The 22,132-nt window shown below is 38.9% G+C and overlaps 1 protein-coding gene across 6 annotated transcripts in view; it reads left to right on the top strand.

The window, feature by feature from the left end:
- NTNG1 (netrin G1) overlaps positions 1–22,132 on the top strand; it is a 326,009-nt gene that overhangs the window by 227,362 nt on the left and 76,515 nt on the right. For all 6 annotated transcript variants that reach the window (XM_061186248.1, XM_061186247.1, XM_061186243.1 and 3 more), the window contains exons 3-4: positions 8,447–8,619; positions 20,390–20,416. In XM_061186248.1, the coding sequence (XP_061042231.1) occupies positions 8,447–8,619; positions 20,390–20,416 (200 nt within the window). The remainder of the gene's footprint in view (positions 1–8,446; positions 8,620–20,389; positions 20,417–22,132) is intronic.

The raw sequence follows: 22,132 nt of genomic DNA, 5'->3' as shown, positions 1-22,132 counted from the left end.
GTATAGACTTGCCTATTCTGGGTATTTCATACAAAGGGAAAATGTATATCATGTGGCCTTTTGTGTCTGGCTTCCTTGATTTTACATGTTTTCAAGGTTTATCCATGTTGTAGCATGTACCAGTACTTCATTACTTTGTGTTTTTTCTATTGTTATCTACATCTTCTTTATTCATTCATCAGTTGATAGACATTTTTGTTGTTGCCACTTTTTGGCTATTATGAATAAAGCTGCTATGAACATTTGTGTACAAGTTTTTGTGTGGACATGTTTTCAATTCTTTTGGGTAAATGTCTAGGAATAAAATTGTTGGGTCATATGGTAACTTTATGTTTACCTTTTTGAGAAACTACCAGACTGTTTTCCAAAGTGACTACCCAATTTTACATTCCTACCAACCATACATGAGGGTTCCAGTTTCTACACATCATTGCCAACATCTGCTGCTGTCTGTCTTTTTTAATTATAATCATCCTAGTGGATGTGAAGTGGTATCTCATTGTGATATTAATTTGTATTTTTTCTAATGACTAATGATGTTGAACATTTTTTTTTTAAAGATTTATTGATTGATTGATTGATTGCTCTGTTGGTTCTTCGTTTCTGTGCTAGGGCTTTCTCTAGTTGCAGCAAGCGGGGGCCACTCTTCATCGCGGTGCGTGGGCCTCTCACTATCGTGGCCTCTCTTGTTGCGGAGCACAGGCTCCAGACGCGCAGGCTCAGTAGTTGTGGCTCACGGGCCTAGTTGCTCCGCGGCATGTGGGATCTTCCCAGACCAGGGCGCGAACACGTGTCCCCTGCATTAGCAGGCAGATTCTCAACTACTGCGCCACCAGGGAAGCCCATGATGTTGAACATTTTTTATGTGCTTACTTGTACTTACTGGCCATATGCACGTATCTTCTTTGGAGAAGTATCTATTTAGATCCTTCATCCATTCTCTAATTGGGTTATTTGTCATTTTATTATTGAATTATAAGTTATATATTATATATAATATTATATATCATAATATATATATATTCAGTTTGTGAGTACAGCTAGAACCTTAGTGTTGGTCAGGTTTAGGTCAGAGATTTCCACACAATATGGTGGAAGGGAGAAGGTGTGCATAAGGATCACCCCCAGGATTTTAGTTTTCTTGTTCAGCAGGACTTTGACCCATTGGTGAGCTCAGCAGTCCTTTTCAACGTTTACTGCGCACATAAATCACCTAGAGATCTGGTTAAAATCCAGATTCTTATTCAGAAACCCTGGGGGAGGCCTGAGATTTTAACAAGCCCTCAGGTGATCCCAGAGCTACTGGCCCATGGACCACACCTTGACTAGCAAGTGTTAGAGAATTAGTATTAATACGCTATTTAGACCATGGGTCTACTTCTCCTCTGAACCAGTTTGCTTTGTTCTCCCTCAAATAAAGTGATGTCCTAGAAGGAGCCCAGCTTTTGGAATTGACTCTTGGCTACCACCTGCCAGCAGCGTGTTTCTTTGAGCAAGTTATTTTACTGCTCTCAGCCACACTTTCCACATCTGTAAATCGCAGATACTTATTCCTCCTCAAAGTGGTGACAAGGCTGAGGTGAAATGACATACATAAAGCATCTATTCAGTTCCAGGTCTATAGTGGGCTTTGGTAAGTGTTGATTTTTTTTTTCCCACCTGCCTTAAATGATAGGGGCTGTACCTCTGACTGTTTAGTACAAATACATCCTTATCAATGTAGAGACAACTCAGTGTTACTACCCTAATTTCCGATATTGTCATGATTAAATAGAGTATTCAGTCTTGGTGGTCTGTAGTCAGTCTATGTATGTTTCATCTCCTTTACCCAACAGATTGCTTGTTCTTGGAGATTAGGACTCTACGTTGTCTTCTTTTTGGATGCATGAGACCTCTCACAGTGTTATCCATAGAATATGTTATTAATTAAAGCTTACGGAATGAAGCAGACAGCCCATTCCAGTAACAGCGGTAACACCAGTGACAGTAGAAATAATAATAATAATTGAAACTAACACTTATTAATACCTTTCTGTCAGACACTATGCTAAGTGTATGCATGGATAATCTCATTCAGTCCCCAAAACTGTTCTTTGAAACACATTCATTTATTGTCCCTGTGGCAGCTGAAGCCTGGCCATACTTAGGAAGACAGCATGACTTCTGCATTGGTAAGAGCTGAGTTCTAAAGGCTAACTGCCCATAGTTCAAATCCCTGCTCCAGCTCATACTGCCTGGGAGACTTGGATTTCTTAGTCCATCAATATTCAAATGCATCATCTATAATTATTAATAGTGCTAATTCCATGTAACGATTTTGTAGTTTATATGAAATAATGTGTGAAATATGCAAAAAGCACTTAGCACAATGCCAGGTGCTTGGAAGTATTTAGTCAAGGTTAGCTCTGTTTATTTCTTTGTTAAGTCACTCATTCATAGCTTCACAGCAAATAAGTGGCCGAGGCAGAATTTGAACCCAGGCTGTCTGATTCAGTGCCATAACTCATAATCTCTAAGTCATTTTGCTGCAAGTCTCCCATTTCAAATAATGTATTGAAGTAGAAATCGAAAATTTATGTGTCAAAGTGAAAAGAGAAAGGTCAAGGGGCTGCAGAGGGAGAAAAAGTATGTGAGAGGCATTTTATAATTTGTCACCTTTTGAAAAAGACATCTCCAAATGTCTGATATTTGTGCTAACTTGTTTTCTACAAGTATTTGTGTAACAAGTGCCGATCCAAGGAAGGCAAACCTGATCCAGGTTTTGTAGTGCCTGAAATGTATGCCCTTTGGGAAGGGGGCTTATTAAGGAAAAACCTTCATTAATTAAAAAATATAATAATATCTTATTGGTTATAATAATACAAAAGCATATGACTGTATGAACACATTGTTAGGGTCCTTCTCAAGGTTTTGGAAGGGCCGCCTGATACTTAAACTTCATTCACTTCAGGGTAGATCCTCCTATGGCATAAAAGTAGCCAAAAAGCAGCAAGCCTGATTTCCCTTCCAGTTTTGTTTCACAAAGGGTCAGTTTTAAACTTCTTTGTCTTGGTACTTTTATTTGAAACACTACTAATAGACTACATGTACAGACCTCTAACTCACAGGAAACTCTGGTGGATAACATGCTTCCCAGAATAAATGTATTATTAAAAAAAAAAAACAGGCAGACTAGATGGGTTTTTCATACCTACTGGCAGGTGGCACAGATCTAAATGTTGGAGCCTTTTTATAAGCAAGATTAAATTGACTTGTGACAGCTGCTCACTAAAATACAAGAAGTGCAGACCTGGTTGAAAGCAAGAACACACTGGTTTTCATTAAGTTTGCATCACAGAATAGAGCTCACTTTTTTTTTTTAAAGGTCTGTCTTAGCAATGCCCTTATTTGACAGTGTGTGCAATTTGTCACTTACACACAAGTGGATCTTTGAGGTACAAGCAAGTCAATTAGTTCTATCTGCAGTGTCTTGGTGTGAGTTCTATACGTGTAAACAGAATCGGTGAATAGGCTCAGCTCTCCAGAACATCAGATCTGTGACTGCTAGCGAAGCCTGTTAGGTCTCCACTTGTACAGTTCCTCCCCCACCTAATGTGATGGCAAACATGGCAGCTGGATGGCCAAGGAAATGGATAATGAATCTGTCAGAGATGAGTGGATGTCACGGGAGTCTGCCCTCCACCCCATCGCAAGGCCGGAGTTCATAACACCGGGAATTGAGAGCAATCTCCCAGCATTGTGAAATACATTTTTTTTCCGTTGGAAGAAAAACCACTCTGGCAAACGCTCTAAATAAAGGATTTCAGTGTCTGATTGGAATGGGATGATGAGAATAAACTGAGCTGTGGAAAATGAAAGGGAGCCATTTCCAAATACAGGCCAATGTCGTTGTGCCTCAGCGTCCACTTTCACAAGCTCAGCCCCGGCACAGCAGTTGTCACAATGACTGAAGAAAGACAGCCCAGGAGCCGAGCTAGGTAAGCAGATTTACTGCTGGAGAAGTTAGAGCTGTAGCCAGCACCCAAGCAGCACTCTGCCAAACTTTAGCCGAACCAAGGTGGCCATCCTTACAGGAAGGAGTTGAAACTAAAAGATGCACATTCCAGAATAATTATGCTACCCAAATGCTCTCCCCTAAGTTGTGTTCTTCTCCTGGGTCTTTTAGGCATTTTTTTAGGATAGCTCTTGTGTTAGCTTTCAGACATTTGGCAAATCCTCTGGAGTTTAAATTAAATTAAATTGAGTTTACAAGGTCTCACCAATTTTAGAGTTCCCTTTGCCCAATGTAAGGTTAGCTATGAAAACCAGTGGTGAGGGCAATTTTCAGCACACATCATGGAGTGTTTGACTTAGTACAATGCCTATTAATTCTCTATTCTTAGTCCATTGCTGTATTCATCATAGTAGAACAGGCACATGAAGTCCCTGCTTTCAGGAAGTTTAGTTGTTTATTAGTCACTTGTTTATTTGTCAGATATTTTTCAAACACTTATTATGTGCCAAGTAGCTTGACCCATGCTAGGGATGTTACAATAAATAAGGCAAATATGACTGTTGCTCCCAGGAGCTTACACTCCAGTGAGAGTGACAGAAGAATAAACAATTACAATACAGCCTAAGTCTAGAGCAAAGGTAGTGTGGACTTCATCCTGTGGCTGGCCTTGCCTCATGTCAGAGGAGCCCATAGGAAAGGCATGCTGGTGGGTCAGAGAAGGATTCAGATAGTTAATCAGCAGATGGTTTTTGAATGTCACCTAGGAGCCAGACACTGAGATTTCCAAGTTGACATCTGAATGGTAAAAATTATGCAGGTAAAAGAGCTAGAGTTATGTTCTAGGCATAAGGAACAGCTTAAAAGATTACCCAAAGGCAAAGTTTGAAGAACTAATTGTAGAATTGGTAGTGGTGCAAATAAAAATGGGGAAAGAACAAGAGATCAATTTCAAAGGGACTTGTAGGCCATGTTATAGAGCTTGGACTCTATTCTGAGAATAAAGGGAAATTTTTCATTGGTTCTAAGCCAAGGTGACCCAGGTATTTTTGTGTAAATGATTGTTTTGACTATTGTGATGAGATTGGGCTAAAGAAGAGTATGAGAGGAGGCAGAAAGGTCTCTATAGAAGCCATTGTAATAAACCAGATCAAAGATGATGATGATGTCAACAGGGACGTGGCAATGGCTAGAACTGTATGTATTTGAGTGTTATCGAGGAGGAGGAATTTCAGAACTGGGTGAGAGACTGAGTAAAGACAAATTAGATGTGATAGGAAAGGGAGTGGGAGTGGTCATTCTTGACCAGCTGACTAGAAGGTGATGCAATGTACTGAGAAAGAAAACACAAAAGGATGAGTAGGTGGGGGAGGGAAGGAAATAATTCAGTTTGGGGTATGCTGGATTTGACATGTTCAGGAGAGAGATCCGTGATGGACGTTACAGTACCAGGACTTATCCACATGTTGAGCAGATGATCTTCACCTAGTGATAATGGAAGGAGAGGGTTCTGTGGGTTCCTATGGGTAATAGAGAATCTGAATCTCCTAAAATAGTTCCAAATGTTTGAGTTTATTTTGCATGTTTTTACTTTTTTCTAGGGAAAAAAATGATGCAAATTTGCTTTAGATTGCCTGTAACTCAAAAGTAGTTGAGGACCACAGAGCAAATTGAAGGGACAACCTGGATAGGAGTGCCCAAGGAGAGTCACTTAGGCTGACTATGCTGATCCAGAACCCAAAGAACAGCACATGAAGAGAACAACAGAAGAGGGTTCTGAAAATGACCTTGAGAATCCAGTGGGGAGAGTGTGTCAGGGGAAATGGAGTGGTCCCACAGAGTCAAATCCCCTAAGGAGATAGATAAAGCAAGGAAGGAAATCCATTAGATTTTCACCAAGGAGGTCATGGGCGGTCTTGGTAAGAGAGGTTGTGGTTAGTTGGAAACAGTGAGTGTGTGGGAGAGGAGAAAAAGGAGATGGCAAGTGTAGAAAACTCAAGAAGAGGAAGGAGAGTGTTAAGGTGGTAGTGAGAAAAGAAGACTAGGGTACAAAGTAGATATTTTTCTTCCTTAAGATGAGAGAGATGCAGTGGGTAAAAATTCTAAAAGCAGAGAGAGCCTTAAGTAACAACCAACCAAACCAAACACACAGAAACTTTTAAGGGAATCAGAAGCTTAGAGAGATAGGGTGTCTACAGTAGGTAAGATATATATCAGGAAAGAGTAATGAATTGAGCCTTGAATGATTAAAGAGCTTTGGACAGGTGAAAATGAACCATTAATTGAAAGAAATCTGGGGAAAATAAGACTAAATATTCATCTATTCTTATTTCACTTCCTTTTGTTATTCGAAAAATATTTTCTCAGCAAATATAAAGTCTTTAGAATAGAAATTGCCTATAACTCAGAGACTGACTACCAGTATGAAAGTATTAATAGCTACAAGGTATATAATCCAATTTACAATTACTACTTGCATTCTTGGTCTTCACACATGAAACCAGCATATTCTTTGGGGTCACATTGTTCATTTCCTCATTTGGAATTTTTAAACACCAGACAGGGTGCTAAGTCAGTATAAGCTGGTGCTTCTATCACTTAAGTTTCTAACATCTTCCATATTTATAAACACACCCATAAATAAAGGTGCTAATGAAGGAAGGAGAAAGATTCTTTAATAAGCAGCTTAACGCAAGTAACTCCCCGCATGGAGGAGATTTTTACAAGACCTAGCTCATAATTAAACACTGTCTATTTTACTTAACTGAATTTTTTCTCTTTTTAAAAGATTGTATGAATGTTAAAGACTCTGTTTATGTGTTGATGTTGAATAGGTATTGTTTAAATGGTAGCCTTTCAGCTTATTATAATTTACAACTATACAGAGGGCAGAGTGTAGTTATAAGTACTATGAAGTATAGTCGACCCCTGAGGAAGCTGAGGCTTGATCTTACCCAGGGAGGTTTGAGTGGGTGGCTATTGCTTTAGGGGCTACACCTTTTAGTTAGAAGAGAGCCCAGCAGCCCTCAGGAATAGTCTTAGCCATTCCTTTGTTTCCTCGCCGTAAGTACGGGTCAGTGTTCCAAACAGACCATTAGTGCACAAGAAAGAAATTTGGATGTTACTGTACAGACATTATAGAGACCAACAGCAGTTGTTAAAGAATCTTATTTTCCTACCTAAGAAAGAGTATTGTTACTTTTCCCAATTCATGACATCTGCCAAAAAAGAAAGCAGATGTAAAGCACTATAATATTTCTTCGTTTTTATGAAACTTGACTTTCTATATTTTTGTCCTAGTTCCTAGAAAAGGCCAGACTAGTTTAAAAATGCACACACACACATGCACACACACACACACACACACACACACACACACTTCCAGGTTCTGACCCTGACAGATCTTGGCCCTTTACCCCCAGGTCTGGGTATCAGGTTGTTTCCTTTGTGTGAACACATCTCTTCCCACGTACATTGTTCTGCCCTCTGGTCATGGACATTCTGTTGACCTAGGCTTTATTTCTCCAGAGGATGCGGCTCGTGCTTTGTATCTTATAATTTATAACCTGCTACCTCAACAGATATCAAGTTGGCCTTTGCAGTTTTACAGTCAGAGACTTTGGATACGGGAATGTATTTTTGTAGAAATTGCATATTCCATTGTTGCCTCTCATATATTACAGCGTTATTCACGGGCACCAAAGGGAAGGCCTTGGCTAATGACCTCAAACCCCTGCCACACATAGGTTTTCATTTTCTAGTATTCTAAGCATCTTTTTTCCTGAGTCCTTTGACCCATTTATGAGAGACCTTTGTGATTATTTTATGTGAGTAGGAAATCTGAGGATTATTCAGGTTACTTAGAGGCCTTCATGGAAAAACTCTTCTGCCTGAGGAATGTCATTTCAGAGCCCAGAATGAGAACATCTGTTTATAACCTCTTGGGGTCTATAAAATAAACCTGAATAGCAAATTATCTCAATGGTTGTATTTCTTTTTAAACAAATGAGAATTGTCCTTCTGGTTTAAGGAAAAACAGAAGATGACATTGCTCTTCAAAGCCAGATGTATTGTAGATTTGATAATAGCACAGAAAAGCCTCGCACTAGTGGCAATATTTTGGATATCTGTTGGGAAACCCCTGATTTCAGAGCACAGTTGCCTTAGGGGAGCGTCAGACCCCACTCAACTGACTGACTGCTATTAGGATTCCTCAAAGTGTGGGATGAGGTCAGGCTGTATCATAATCCCTCCCCCACCCCTATCCCCCAAGGACACTTGTTTAAAAGATTCTGAGGGTCAGGCCTGCAAATCTACATTTTTACTAAGTCTTTAGGTAGCGCTCAAGCACTACAGGCTGTGAGAGCCGCAATCCTAGAAGACAGATGGATAAAGCCTCAGTGATCACCAAGACAACTGGACTTAACAATGAACTCTTGTCTCTCCTCTGCCTAGGTGCAAATGTAATCTCCATGCCACTGTGTGTGTGTATGACAACAGCAAATTGACCTGTGAATGTGAGCACAACACTACAGGTCCAGACTGTGGGAAATGCAAGAAGAATTATCAGGGCCGACCTTGGAGCCCAGGCTCGTATCTCCCCATCCCCAAAGGCACTGCAAATACCTGTGAGTAACTTTTGCTCGGTAATACCGTATTTTGTGCACGATGAGCTGAGAGTTCCTCTCAATTTCACTTGCAATTGTGCTTTCACTCCTCTTACCAGTAGCCCCATTCCTCTTCAAAATGCAGCTAAAGCTTTCATCCCTATTTTGTCACTTGTAAGCACATTTTAGCACTTGGATCATCTGTTAAATTCAGTCTTCCAACATTCACATCAATGTGTTGGGAAATGATAGAAACCACAGGAGAAATTTTTTCTAAGTGGATGAAACAGGAGCTGCTTTTTTTCCTTCCCCAAATTAATTTCCTATTAAAATAACAGAGTTCAAAACTCCCAACTCTGACTTAATTTTAACCATAAACTACTTCCAGAAATTCTCTAAATGTTTACAATCCCATTTCTCATACTGGGTAACCTAAGAGATGCTTTGTCTAGAAGATGTTTCCCTCTCCAAATTTAGCTACAGCCTGACTTTGCTCAGTGAAACGGTGGGCTTTTTCCAAATGCCAGCAGTTGATGTCATGCCTGGCGTGTATCCTGTTAGGAGAGGCTGCCTTTCGATAAAGAATGTGACTGTAGGCCTGTAGGGCCCACAGTAAGAAAAGGGATGTTTGTGTGCATGTGAAAAGAGCACAGGCATCATCTGTGTTCACAGGAAGCATGAGAGATGCCCCGTTACCGCTCATGTGGGTGCCCCTCTGAAATCCCTGAACATCCCTAGGAAAACAAGTTCTGACACGCTCAAAGAGACAAGTAATTACTTCCAGAATAAATTGCCCAATTCCATGCATGGACCAATTAGCCACTCACAAAAGCCCAGGGTTTAACCTCTTTTAAAAGTAGAGAAGGGTGAGGTTGAGAATACACCCGTTCAAGTGAGAAGTAACAGGAATAGCAGGAAAGTGAGCAGTGAGAGAATGAGACCTTGAAAAGCCACCAGCTCCGTGTAAGGCTAGGAACGTTATCAGGCACTTCAAAGCAGCAGCTGTGAGAAACCAAACCCCAAAAACTCATAGCCAGGAACCAGGACCTTATCAAGTTAAATGTAAAAGTAATGGACCGAGTAACAGGCCATAAAGAATGGGGGCATGAAATTATGTTAAAATTTCTATGAAGCAGGAAAAAAAAATCCGTCAAAGGTTAAAAAAAAAAAAATCCCTCTTTGTAAAGGTATTCCGTTTCTTTCTGTGTTAAAGAAAAAACTGACAGCCTAGCTCCTAAAATTAATACATAAAGTTCTGTTGAGCAGAAATGATGATTTTTTTTCAAGGCGATTTTATTAACAGAGACTCCGTGGGCTTTCCTCAATTGTTGAGAGCCATAGATTCGTGAATTCAGGAGGAATCTCAGGAGGTTATTTATTGCCATACCCTGTGACTAGCTAGAATTCCTATCACCACAGTTGTCAAATTTAGTTTAAAGGTTTCCTCAAGTGAAAATGACTCAGATTTCATTTTTGATGTCTGCTGCTCCTTTAGTGGGACAGGATAGAAGAGAACAATGTTTACAAACACTTGGTGGCATTCTGGCTCATCCTCAGGGCAAGCCAACTTGTCAGGGCTTCTAGAAAGGCAGCTGGGAGAGACTGCTGTTGAAGGCATTGGCTTCTATTCTAACACGACACGGTTTTTTTTCTACCCATAACTGTGCTTCAAAGTCTTGCTTATTTCAAGACATTTTCACTGGAAAGACCTTCTTGTGCCAGCCAAGCTTTTTCACTGGAATGGATTTCTTGTTATATTCTCCATGGAAATGACTTACCTAGCCCTAATATAATGCAACCTCTTTCGATTGTCCATATGGATTCTATTGTCTATCCATCCCTTAGTTTTTCTTGGCCTTCTCTAGACTTTTCCCCATTTCTGTTAAAATATGAAGGTGACAGATGGACACAGTGGCCAAGGAGGTTGAATTCAACATTTCAGTCCTCAATATGGCAGAAGCTAGATTGAAGATTTTAAGATAATCTGCAATGGTCCAGTCTTTCCATAGAAAGAACCCCTTTAAAGAAATTTCTGCCACATCAGACTGCTTGGAAATGTCCAAGGATGGAAGTAGGCAATTAAGTGGTTTCGTACACAGGTTCCAGAATCAAATACCAGTTTGTCCATTCACTAGCTCAGTGACCTTGGAAAAGTAAAGTATCAATATTAACCTCTCTAACGCTTGGCTTCCCATCTGTATTGTGAGGATAATAACAGTTCTTACCTCATAAGGATTTTGAGAGAAGTGAATAAGCTAATGCATGCGATGTGTTTAGCATAACACCTATCACAAAATAAGTGTTCAAAAATAATTTTATTTTTAGGCTTTTTTTCATAAGGCAGACTTGTCAATTATTGGACAGTTTTCATTGTTATAAAACTTATTTCTTAACATCAATATTGAGTGTCTCCTAATTTCCAACCACTTTTTCTTTTTAAGTCTTAAGACACTATATCAGTCCCAGTTTTCTTCCTTGTCCAGGTTAACATTATCAGCTCCATTTCTCATGTGATAAGATTTTCAACTCTCTTACTTAGTTGTTTGCCCTGGAAGTCCTCTGATTTTGTGGAAATTTAAGCCAAACACAGGACTTCTAGCACTGTTATGATTCTCCTGTCATTTTGGCTTTTTTCTTACACACATGCATACAGGCACACACTCACGTGTGCACGTGCACACACATACATGACTCGAGTTGGTACATTACAAGTCAGATATTAAGAGGGACACTCAGGATATGCTGTCTCCTAATACAGGAATACAAAACCTAAGAAGTAAAAAGGAGTGGCTACAATCTCTGATCCCTCAACACCAACTCTTCGGTAGCCTAGAAATAACACTCATATTGGATAATCTCTGGATTTAGCAGAACTTCAAGCAGCCAGGATTTTTGAATAAGAAGATCAGTTCCTGCCCACTCTTAGCATAACAACTAGGAAGGCTTCATTACGTCAGGAAATTTTAAGATCTCCCTTCAAAACCACTCAGCCCATCACTCAGAAGGTCCTTAAACTGGGACCTTGCTGGGAATACTATGGCTTGGAAGTCCTAAATTCTGGAGCAACTCCAAGGCCACTTTTGTATGGAGCATATAGAGCCAGGAGAGAAGAATACAGAGCCCCAGCCCTCTAAAACACTGCCACCCCAATCTGTGAGACACACCACATTTCCCTATGCCTTTCATTATAATAGACTCGGCAGAAGCGGAAGTAATAACTCTTGTGATGATATTTTTATTCATCGTGCTTTTTACTGAAGACTCAGTGTGTTTTCTTGGTTCTTTAAAGCCGTATATATGTGTATCACTATATTTCTTATTTTTCAACAAAGCTTATGTTTTATCTGTAAGACATCTTTCTTCTTCTCCCTATTGATCTTCCTTCTATTTTTGATAGAATTCTATTTTGAATGTCCTTTGAATTTCATTTCTGTTTTCCAAGTAGATAGAAACTCTGTCCAACTTCATGCTTAATCATGATTCTCTTGATTCCCCTTGTCTAGTTCATGAATAAAATTCTGATCCCTCCTGAAATTCTGATCCCTACTTATAGATGCTGAAAACTTAACAATTAACCTTTAGGAATAGTAATTCCAAAAAAATAATATAATATTATCTACACCTCTGCTTGCCAAACTGTGTTCTATGACCCTTACAAGAATTCCATGGCCAAATAAGTTTGGAAAATGCTGTACATTATACTGACTCTTAGATATTCACATTACCTTATTAAAAACATTTGAGAACCCTAAAATAAGTAATCTATTTTATCATGTGTTTCCCAAACTTCATTGTTCATGGAACGCTTAAAAACCTTCTATAAAACACTCTTTTGGGGACCTGATGCCGTAAATAATTTCCTCAGCTTACTGATAGAAATGTCATGGAGACAGACAGAAAGCCCAGCTAGTTCAGCTGTATTGAATCTTTTACCTTCCTCTTACCTACACAGTCTAATATTCTTCCAAGAAAGAAAATTAAATTGGTCTGACATTGACATTATTTGTTTGTCCAGAAATCCAACTTGAATTGTTACACAATATCTAGGTCTCCTCTGAGCGATGGAAAGTAATTTAATGATTGTTCTATTATTTTCTCTGGTATCAAATTTGCATTGACCAATTTATATTTTCCCAGGTGTACATGTGTATGTCATTATCCAGACAATTTCCTAAGTGCTTTACATGCATTAGTTCATTTTTAACTCACAACAATTTTATAAGGTAGATGCTACTATTTTCATGTTATAGAGGTGGAATCTGATGACTACTTAGGAAAAGTATCTTGTTTAAGGTTTAGCTACCTAGTCAGAATGAGAAGGAAGGTTTGAACCCAGGTGTGTCTTGAGCCCAAAGACTGTGCACCTCACTATATTGCTTCTCAGGTTAAAGATCAGTGACTTCCTCTGTCCTCCACTGGGGTGTGGACTCCATCTGACACCTGTTTGAACAAGTCAGTCTTCTCTAAACCTGCTCTCTCCCACTTTTCTTCCTAGATTGCTGCTTGTTATTTCTTTGCCTTCAAAGACTCCCCTTCTACCTTGCTTTAAATTTTCATTCTCAGTGTACAGTTTTTTTCCTTGATATTCCTATCTAATCTTGTGGTTTTAGATCTTATTAATATTGGTTTAATGCTAATAAACAAATTATAGCCTGAATCTAATGAACCCAGGCCATTTTTTTCAGCGTCTATGAAAATCTCAAAGTCAACATGCAAGATACTGAATTCATTTCTTTTCCCCAAATCACCTTTTTCTTCACTCTCTATTGAAATTCTGCTCATTTTTCAAGACTGCTCCTCAATGTGAACTCCTCGATGCAGCCTACCTAGACTGTCCTATGCAGAATCAGCTGCTCTTTTCTTGATAATGTATGTATATCAAGATAGATTCTTGGTAATGTATGTGTACTTACAATTGGTTGACTATAATCAAAATTACCATGATAGTGATAATAATGATAGCTAATATTTATTAAGCTTACCATAGCTTTTTATATTTTGTGAAGTGCTTTATGTACTTTCTTGCATTAAATCCTTACAGTGTCCCCATGGGGTGTGTACTATTTTTATCCCCATTTTACAGATAAAGGAACATAGGCACATAAAGGTTGCCCCAAGATCCCACAGCGAACACATGACAGAGCAAGATTTAAACTCAGGTCATTCTGACTTCAGGACCTAAAATGTTAGCAATTTAAGAATGGGACCATATTTTATTCTTGGCCTTCATAAATGTTTGTGGAATTAATTATTTGGTGAATGAACAAGTAAACCTATACAGTCTTGAAATGTGCTTGTGGATGCATTGACCTCCCATCGATCTTCCCATGTCCCTTGGAATATGTGGCCTTCACAGTTCAGCAGTTCTAACACAAGGGCCTTCAGTCTCGCATAGGAAGAGACCAGCTGAGATTTGGAGGAAATACAATAGGAAAGAGAATCACTTATTTTTCATGGGTGCTCACGACCCATCCAGCCATCTAGAGATGACATATTGGCTGGCTGGTTTTTATAGGCCTCCCTAAGTGGCATTCATGGCCTCAGTGACTTGACCATGGTTGGGCTCTGACTACCAGTTTTTCAGGCTCAATACCCTGATTCTGTTAGCACAATAAGAGAGGACCTTCCTCTAAGAGCCTTATATATATGAACCAAGCTGTAGGGCCAATATATTGAACCAGGATACTACCAAGTTATTCATGTACAACCAGTAGTCCACAGTCACTTATCTGATGCTATGGGACCAGATCTGATTTGGAATTCAAATTTTTTAAATTTTAAAAGGTAATACAGTGTACATACATTATATTACATCAATACCCACAGCAGAATATCAGGTAGCACCACTTAATCAAACATCTTAATATTTCTGTAGCAAACCTATGATTATTTTCACTGAGTGAGATAAAGGAGAAGACCTCATACCCCTTCCAGTCAGGTTTTGTCACCAAATTAGTTCAGATCACATTATGTCATGCTGCAGCTAAATTTGGGGGAAAAAACTTTGTGTCTTCAGAGGTTTTTTTGTTGTTGTTTTGTTTTGTTTTGTTTTTTTGAGGATTAGAGATAAGAGATAGGGGCCTATAATAAATTGATCAATAATATAGAGTAGCTGTTAGAGGCCCAAGCTCTGGATCCTGGACCTGTGGATTCAAATCTCAGTCTCCTTCCCAACTGACTGCAATGATCTTGGGCAAGCTCTTTGTGTTTGAGTTTTTCCCCGTCCGTAAAATAAACCTGAGTATTGACATCGTAGGGTTGTCACAAAAATTAAATGAATTAACACACGTAAGATACTTAGAACAGTGGTAGGCACATAGTAAGCACACAATGAAGTTAGCTGTTATTATCATTACAATTGCACTGAAATCTAGCATGGGACCCATCCCAGTCTAAAGAGCAAATCTCTCTTTGGAGACCACAACTCTATGGGGAGATAAATTGTGCCCAAATGCCAGATTATTCATCCACAATATGAAATAACTGTTACAGTGTTTAGAATATTTAATTCCTTATGATCAGTGTATTCTCTCCCCTGTAATTAAGTCTCCTTGTAGAGCCAGATACTAATCAGAAGGTTGCTTGGTGATCATGGGAATTAAATTCAAAAATTTAAATGATTCCAATGCTAATAACATCATGCTGAAACATCGGACACTTCCATCCTACCCCAGCATCAGCCTCCCTAATGCCAACAGAACACTGAAGGCCTGAAAGTTTACAGGTTACCCCTCCCTCTTCCTGAGACAGTTCTAGGCCACTACTGCCACCACATGCCTGAAGATGCTCTTCTTTGTAGGCTTTTACCTTCTGACTAGCTTTTCTTCCAATCTTCAGATATGTTAATACACTAAGTTATCAATAGATTAATGTCACCTCTGTCAAATTTGTCATAGACACTCAGGTCCCAGAGCCCTTCTGTTGTTCTAAGATGACTTAGCTAACTCTGATTGGATCATTTATGTGTTGATTTAACAGTACAATTCTGTGAAGGCAATCTTATTTCCTTCACTTTCAAGTTCCTGGGAGACAACTCACCGTACCTCCTATCCACAGCAGTTTGGACCAGGGAGCCGGGTTGAAAGGACGTTGGAAGTAGTTCCTCTAGAATACAAATGAGGCTGCAGAATGTTTTCTTACTAATCACCTACTTCTTTTTCAACTGGGCTTTTTGGATTTAGAGTTCCCAGTGGCTGCAGCCTGGCTAGAAGAAAATCTAGTCACCTACTTGATAGGCTTTTTTCAAACCACCTAACACAACAATGGTAATATTTTCTCTCAGTTTAAAGCATGCTGAATCCTTGTCTCTTCTGCCTCCCTCTTGGTGAGAAGCTGTTGAACTTTCCATTGATTCTCAAAAGGAGTTATGGCTTTTAGCACTGCATTCATCTGGTTTGAATAATCAGAGTGTTTATTTTTGAGGTCTCCATCAGGTTGTCTTCCTTAAGCTTAACTATGTCCCCTTTAGCCACATACTTGGTGGGAGGGTTAGTAAAGTTGGAAGAAGAAGAAGAAGGAGATGGAGAAGGAGAAGAAGAGGAGGGGGAGGAGAGAAAGAAGAAGAGGGAGGGGGAGGGGAGGTAGAGGAGGAGGAGGAAGGAGAAAATAACAAACTATACAAGTCTACTAGGGTCTCATCCCCCAACTGCAGTAGAATTCCTTAAAAAAATAAATAAATAAATATGGGAGTAGGGAGGGCTGGTTGAGGAGGGAAAAATTGTAAGTATCTACAAGCTTAGCACTTTCACATTCTTTGGCCCTTTGGCTTACTCAACATGTATGTGTATCTCTGACTGAAGGAGCATATCTATTCTAGAAGAAGCAGAAGTCCTAAACTCATATACCACATATTGCAGAACCTTCCCTTAAAGCTCATTCGCACCTGTGTTTCATTTCCTCGGTGTAAGTTTAGCAGTGTCTCAGTAGATGGGGATTAGGAATTACCTGCTCTAGTGTTGACTATAAACGGGTCAATTTGGACAAGGGCCTTACTCCTCACTGTGCCTTCGATTTCCTCTTCTGTAAAATTAAAGTGCTGAGTACGATTATTTCTCAACTCCCTTTCAGCTCTCCATTTTTGGTCACTCTTTCTGAATTAACTTATCTGCTATCTTCCTTTTTTCTTTCCTTTCTATCTACTTATCATCTACCTTTCCCAAATATTTTTGAGGTTGTTTCAGAGATAGATTTAAGCTAATGAAGCTTAAATTACAGGGCCCCTCACTAGACTCCTTCTAAATTAAAAAAAATTTAATTTCATGTCTGATTTTATACTTTAAAGTTAATATTCCCAAAAAGAGCTCCTAGATTTGTATTTGCTTTAGGTCCCACAAAATCTGCATTTCCCCCTGGATAGCTTAGGGAAAACGACAAATAAAAATAAGAGCATACAAATAGGAATATAAAAGGCAGGTGTGAGAAAAAAAGAATAGAAAGAAAATAAGCCAGACATTAAATCAGTTTACCCAGTTGACCATCAAGCTGACCTCTGAGTTTCCTGGAAGGCAACGTGGTGAAGGGCATATCTACATATTGTATAACTCTTGCTATTAGAATGGAGGAAATTTCCAAAGAGAACAAAAATATTTATTAATACTGCACTCTGAGAAATGTCTCAGTGGAACATTTTATAGGGGACAAGATCATACTATGACCAAAAATGGTATTTTCACTCTGATAGAAACCTTCTATCAGAAACAGGCGATCAATTTTTGCTCAAATATACATTGAGCAACTCTTTTGTACCAGGCATTGTCCTGGGCAGACAACAGAGATACAGACATGATGCTCGTCCCCTCAGAGGTCTCAGGCAAACACACAATCATAAAGATAAGTTGATAAGTTGCTCACAGAGGCCTGCACAAAGAGGTGTGCCGTCACAAAGGACACTGGCTAATGCACATCAGGGAGGTAAAGAAGGAAGGGAAGAAATAACTTCTGAGCTCAATTTTAAAGGTAAAAATATTCTTTACATAATAGTTGTCACTTCACAGGGAATGGTTAAAAAAACTGCCAACACATGTCTAGACAATTTTCCTGAACATAATCTGATTATCATTCCTGTGGCTTATGGGCAACCATCACTGTTGTAAGATGGAGTTGCATTCATTGATTCAGCACTTACAGACCCCAAAGAAACCCACCTTTCATGAAATGAATTGTAGCCTTCCTGTGTTAGTTTCTTAAGCATTTGAAAGATTTCTCATGACTTACTCATAGCCTTTTCAATGCATATAACTGGTTTATTAAATTCTTTAGTTGTTTGTAGAGAACCAAAAGCAAGGTGTTTGAACATTACAATAAGAAACATTAGGGAAAAAATAACATTTGACAGTATACTAATGGACATCCCTTGGTGTTCAGGTATTTTCAACTTCAAAAATCTTTATTCCAATGAGCAGTTTAAAAATCTTTTATAAGCAATTCCCATTTTACAACAATGGAATAGAAAGTGACTCACCTGGTAGCACCTCACAAAATTTTAAACCACAAAATGAGAAAGAGCCTGAATTTTAAACATCCAAATGTTAGTTAAAAGAAAACATCTTCATGAGGAAAATAGGATCTCATAATGGTCTTGCTTGGCAAGGTTTGTATAGCTGCAATGAACATTTCTCCCAGCACTGGCATCCCCAAAGGAATGGAAACATTTCTGCATCTTTCTAAAGTATTCAACTGCAGCAAGTACTGCATCAGTCTTACAGGTTTGCTCTCCACTGTGTCTGGCCTAACATCCTGAGAACTTTGCCTTGCATTATGCATGGCCCTCTAACTCCATGCAAGTTTGAAAACACATGAAAAGCCTCTTCCTGCCATCCCAACTTCCATTCTCTTCGACGGATTATGAAGGCATAGCAGTTCCTTGTAATGGAGCAGGATTTTCAATCATGGGGAAATTTGGAGCTTCTGCAACTGATACTAAAATTATTATGCTGCCATCATACCTCACTCAACAGGGGATTTGCAAAGGAAAAAAAATAAAGATTCAGTACCAAGTCAGTGTCACACTGTGGCAAAGATAGTCTACTGAAATGTCGGGTTAGGAATCCAGCAGTCCTTTGCAGAAATCGCATCCAGCTTGAAATTCAGTTCAGACAAAGTTAAAACATGGAAATGAAAATTTAGCTTTCCAGTTTTGGTTGATCAATGATCAGTAATTAAGCTGAAGCATCATAAGCTCCGTGCATTTAAAATCAAGAGACTTTGAATATATCTAATAACTGAAAATAAGATTTCATCCCTTCCAGGGTTTTTTAAAACATCTTGGTAAGCTTTAATTTCTCCTTCTCCCCTCCTTACTAAGAAATAGGAAAATAGCTCTTGGTTTCAAAGAATACAAAGCTAGAAATCTCTGAGCAAGATACAATGATTAGTTAAAATAAGCAGAGGGCAGTTGTTCAAAGATTAAACACTAAAATAGAAATGTAATGATTCCTACATTTACCACCTGTTAGCACGCTTCACGATGTGGAGGACAAGTCCGAATGGCTCATTAACAGCTATCATTTATTGACTGTGTACCATGTGTCAGACATTTTTATGGATTATCTCATTCAATTCTCACAGCAGCCCTGTGCAGTAGATATTATTAGCCCCTTTCAGATGAGGAAACAGGCTTAGAGAGGCTGGGAACTTGCCTGAAATCACCCAGCTAGTCAGTTGCAAAGCATGACTCTTACTCAGTTCTGTCTTATTCGCATCTCATGCTCTCACCCACACCACTACCTGAATTTAGTGGAAATGTTACAAATCTCTGACTTCTAATTAGTAGTATCTATCCTGGTGTTGCTTGCTTGATGACCCAACTATATCAATAATAGTAATCATAGCAAAGATGGTTGGTTATAGCACATACTACCTGCCAAGCAACGCTTTGAGTACTTTAATTATATATATATATATATATATATATATATATATGTATGTATATATATGTAATCCTTGCAACAACTCTAAGAGGTGGAGAACTGAGCCACAGAGAGCGTACGCCACTGGCCCCAGGGTCACACAGTCAATGAGTATAAGAGCAAAGCTTCAAACTGAGACAGCCTGGCTCTCATGCCCCTGCTCTTGGCTAGGGGTTTTCATCTGGATACAGACTAAATTCATGTCCACATTTATACCAAGTTCAGTCACATTCTGAAATGGTTCTACCACCTCAGCAGAGCTTGGCAATTAAAGTAGAAGCTGAAAAATCGATGAAGCCCATGGTCGATGTGAACAACCTAATGTACTCTTGAGTTATTCTACTCAATTTAATTTCTATTACAGAATTTAATCCAAATATCTGACAAGTAAAAGAAGACTAAAAATGATGGTTATATGTAGTTAGTCAGATAAAATGCCAAATGACTTTCAACACCTGACACATGCATATCAACACATTTAAAGAGGTCTATTGCATATGTGGATATATTTGCCTAGGCCCATATAATGCATACTTGGTGCTTTGTGCCCAGAACGCAAGCCTAGCTTAATATCTGTTTTGAACCACATACAAATTTTCATTAACCTTATAAGTAAGCACAAAATGTTTGATATCACGAAGCTGTCTTGAATAAGCTGTTAAAGTTGAACATTAATTTTCCAACTCTGATGAGTTCAAGGAGTTCTAGAATAAAGCAAAATGGTCTCAATGGATGGATATATATTTTGGGGGTTTTTGTGCTATTTTTCTAATGATCTGAATGTTATCAAGTGTTTATGTTTCTGAGATTTTTGTATTATGTTAAAGATGTCACATACTAATAAATGTCTAACAGCTTTTCTTTATTGTTTTCTTTCTCTCCAGGTATCCCCAGTATTTCCAGTATTGGCAGTAAGTAAAAAAAAATCATCAATCCAAGTCTAGGCCAGCTTTGCTTTGTTTTTCAGCTCCTCAGATCTATTTTCCCAGTGTCCATTTCTGACGTAGGAGAGTATTTCCTTTGTGAATTGAATTGCTGTGTTTGTTCTCTGCACAGATATGGTGAGAGCACAGATAAAATAGTTATCTATGTATAACTCCTCTGTGGCTATGGCAGTGCCACCGCTTGCCTGACTACTGTTGATCGATGAAGGCTACCTTTACAGAGGTGCAATTAGTTACATAACCATAACTCATTTAGCAAAAATATAAACAGTCCTATTTACCCATACCTGGTAACCAACAAACAAATTGAACTCTCTCCCTAGGACTGAATATGGATTTCTACCATAATTTAGAAAAGCAGAGAATGAATGTTTTAGCCTTATTCATTAGAACTGAAAGAAATCACCACGCAACCTGGGAGCGGGAATTTTATTAGTGCATTAAACTTTAGCCTTTGTGAAGGCCTGAAAGAGGTAGGTTTGTGATCATTAGTCTTACTGGAGGAATGGAGGAAAAAAATCATCAGTACGTCCATTTCTCCCTCCTAAAATACAATTATCCATGTTTTCCTGACTACTTAGGTTCAAGTTTGATAGAGAAGGGGTATGAAAAAATACATGCAAAATTTAAGAGTAAGGATACTAGAAATTCCTGCAAGAAATATTTTAGTGGAAATATCAGCAATTGAAAAGAGAAATCTCTCTTCAACATTCTGTGGAACATTTCTCTAGTACCATTGCAAAGGGAATTCTACCAGCTGTCATGGGAGAGCCAGGCTGTAGCTCCCTCTTTACATTTAAAACAAGGACACCAAACACCAAGCCTGAAATACTCACTGAGGAAATGCCCCATAACTTTTCAGAGCCGAATCTCCCATATTTTTAAATACTGTTCCCTTTCCCTCTGATGGCTAAAACTTTTGGACAGCTATTGAATAACTGATTTGAAATAAAGTACTGAAGAAGCCAAGATTATGCACTGTAAATGAAAAGAAGCATTTTCACTGGGGTCTCGACCCTCACAGTCTTTGTCATAGGTGCTGAGCCACGCAGGGTGATACAAGTGTAAATAGCAGTGGTTGGAGCATTCCAATACCCAACATCCATCTAAAAAGCAATACACTCATAATTTGGATAAAACAACTTCCTGCTTCTTATAAATGCACAGTCAGGTCTCCCAATTTATAAGTCAACCTAGTTTACTTAAGCTTGAGAGTAGGCCCGCACGTGGGTTTGTTAAGCACTAGACGTGTTAAATGCCATGAAAATCAGCCGCTTTGTAAATAGAAATAGGAGTCGTGTTCACATTCATTTAGATACCAGACTAACACTGCGGCTTCCTCTTTGTGATCTTGTGGAAATGGCATCAGCGCTACAAACTTGCAAATGAAAACCTTCAGATCTAACAGTCTAATTTTTCTGCTGTACTAAGTATCTCCCTTGGCATTTGCCTAACTGTATAAATATGCCACACTGTGCTCCTTTCAGGCCTTGACAATTGCATTTGCGCATACATTTTGGAGCAAAAGGGAACCAAATGGAAGCAAGCTGAGACAGATAATTGAGGCTGCTATGGTGATCTGACCTGTCAAAAGTTTCAGAAATGGATGGATGGAAAGTAGTTCTTTGGTGCTAGGGTGTGTTTCTGTTCGGAGTGTCAATCGTGTGTTGCATGGAATTTCTG

Source organism: Eubalaena glacialis, chromosome 3, assembly GCF_028564815.1.
Source record: "Eubalaena glacialis isolate mEubGla1 chromosome 3, mEubGla1.1.hap2.+ XY, whole genome shotgun sequence".
In the NCBI taxonomy this organism is placed as follows: Eukaryota; Metazoa; Chordata; class Mammalia; order Artiodactyla; family Balaenidae; genus Eubalaena; species Eubalaena glacialis.
Note: the sequence above shows the minus strand (reverse complement) of the source record. Positions and strands in the feature narration are given on the sequence as shown.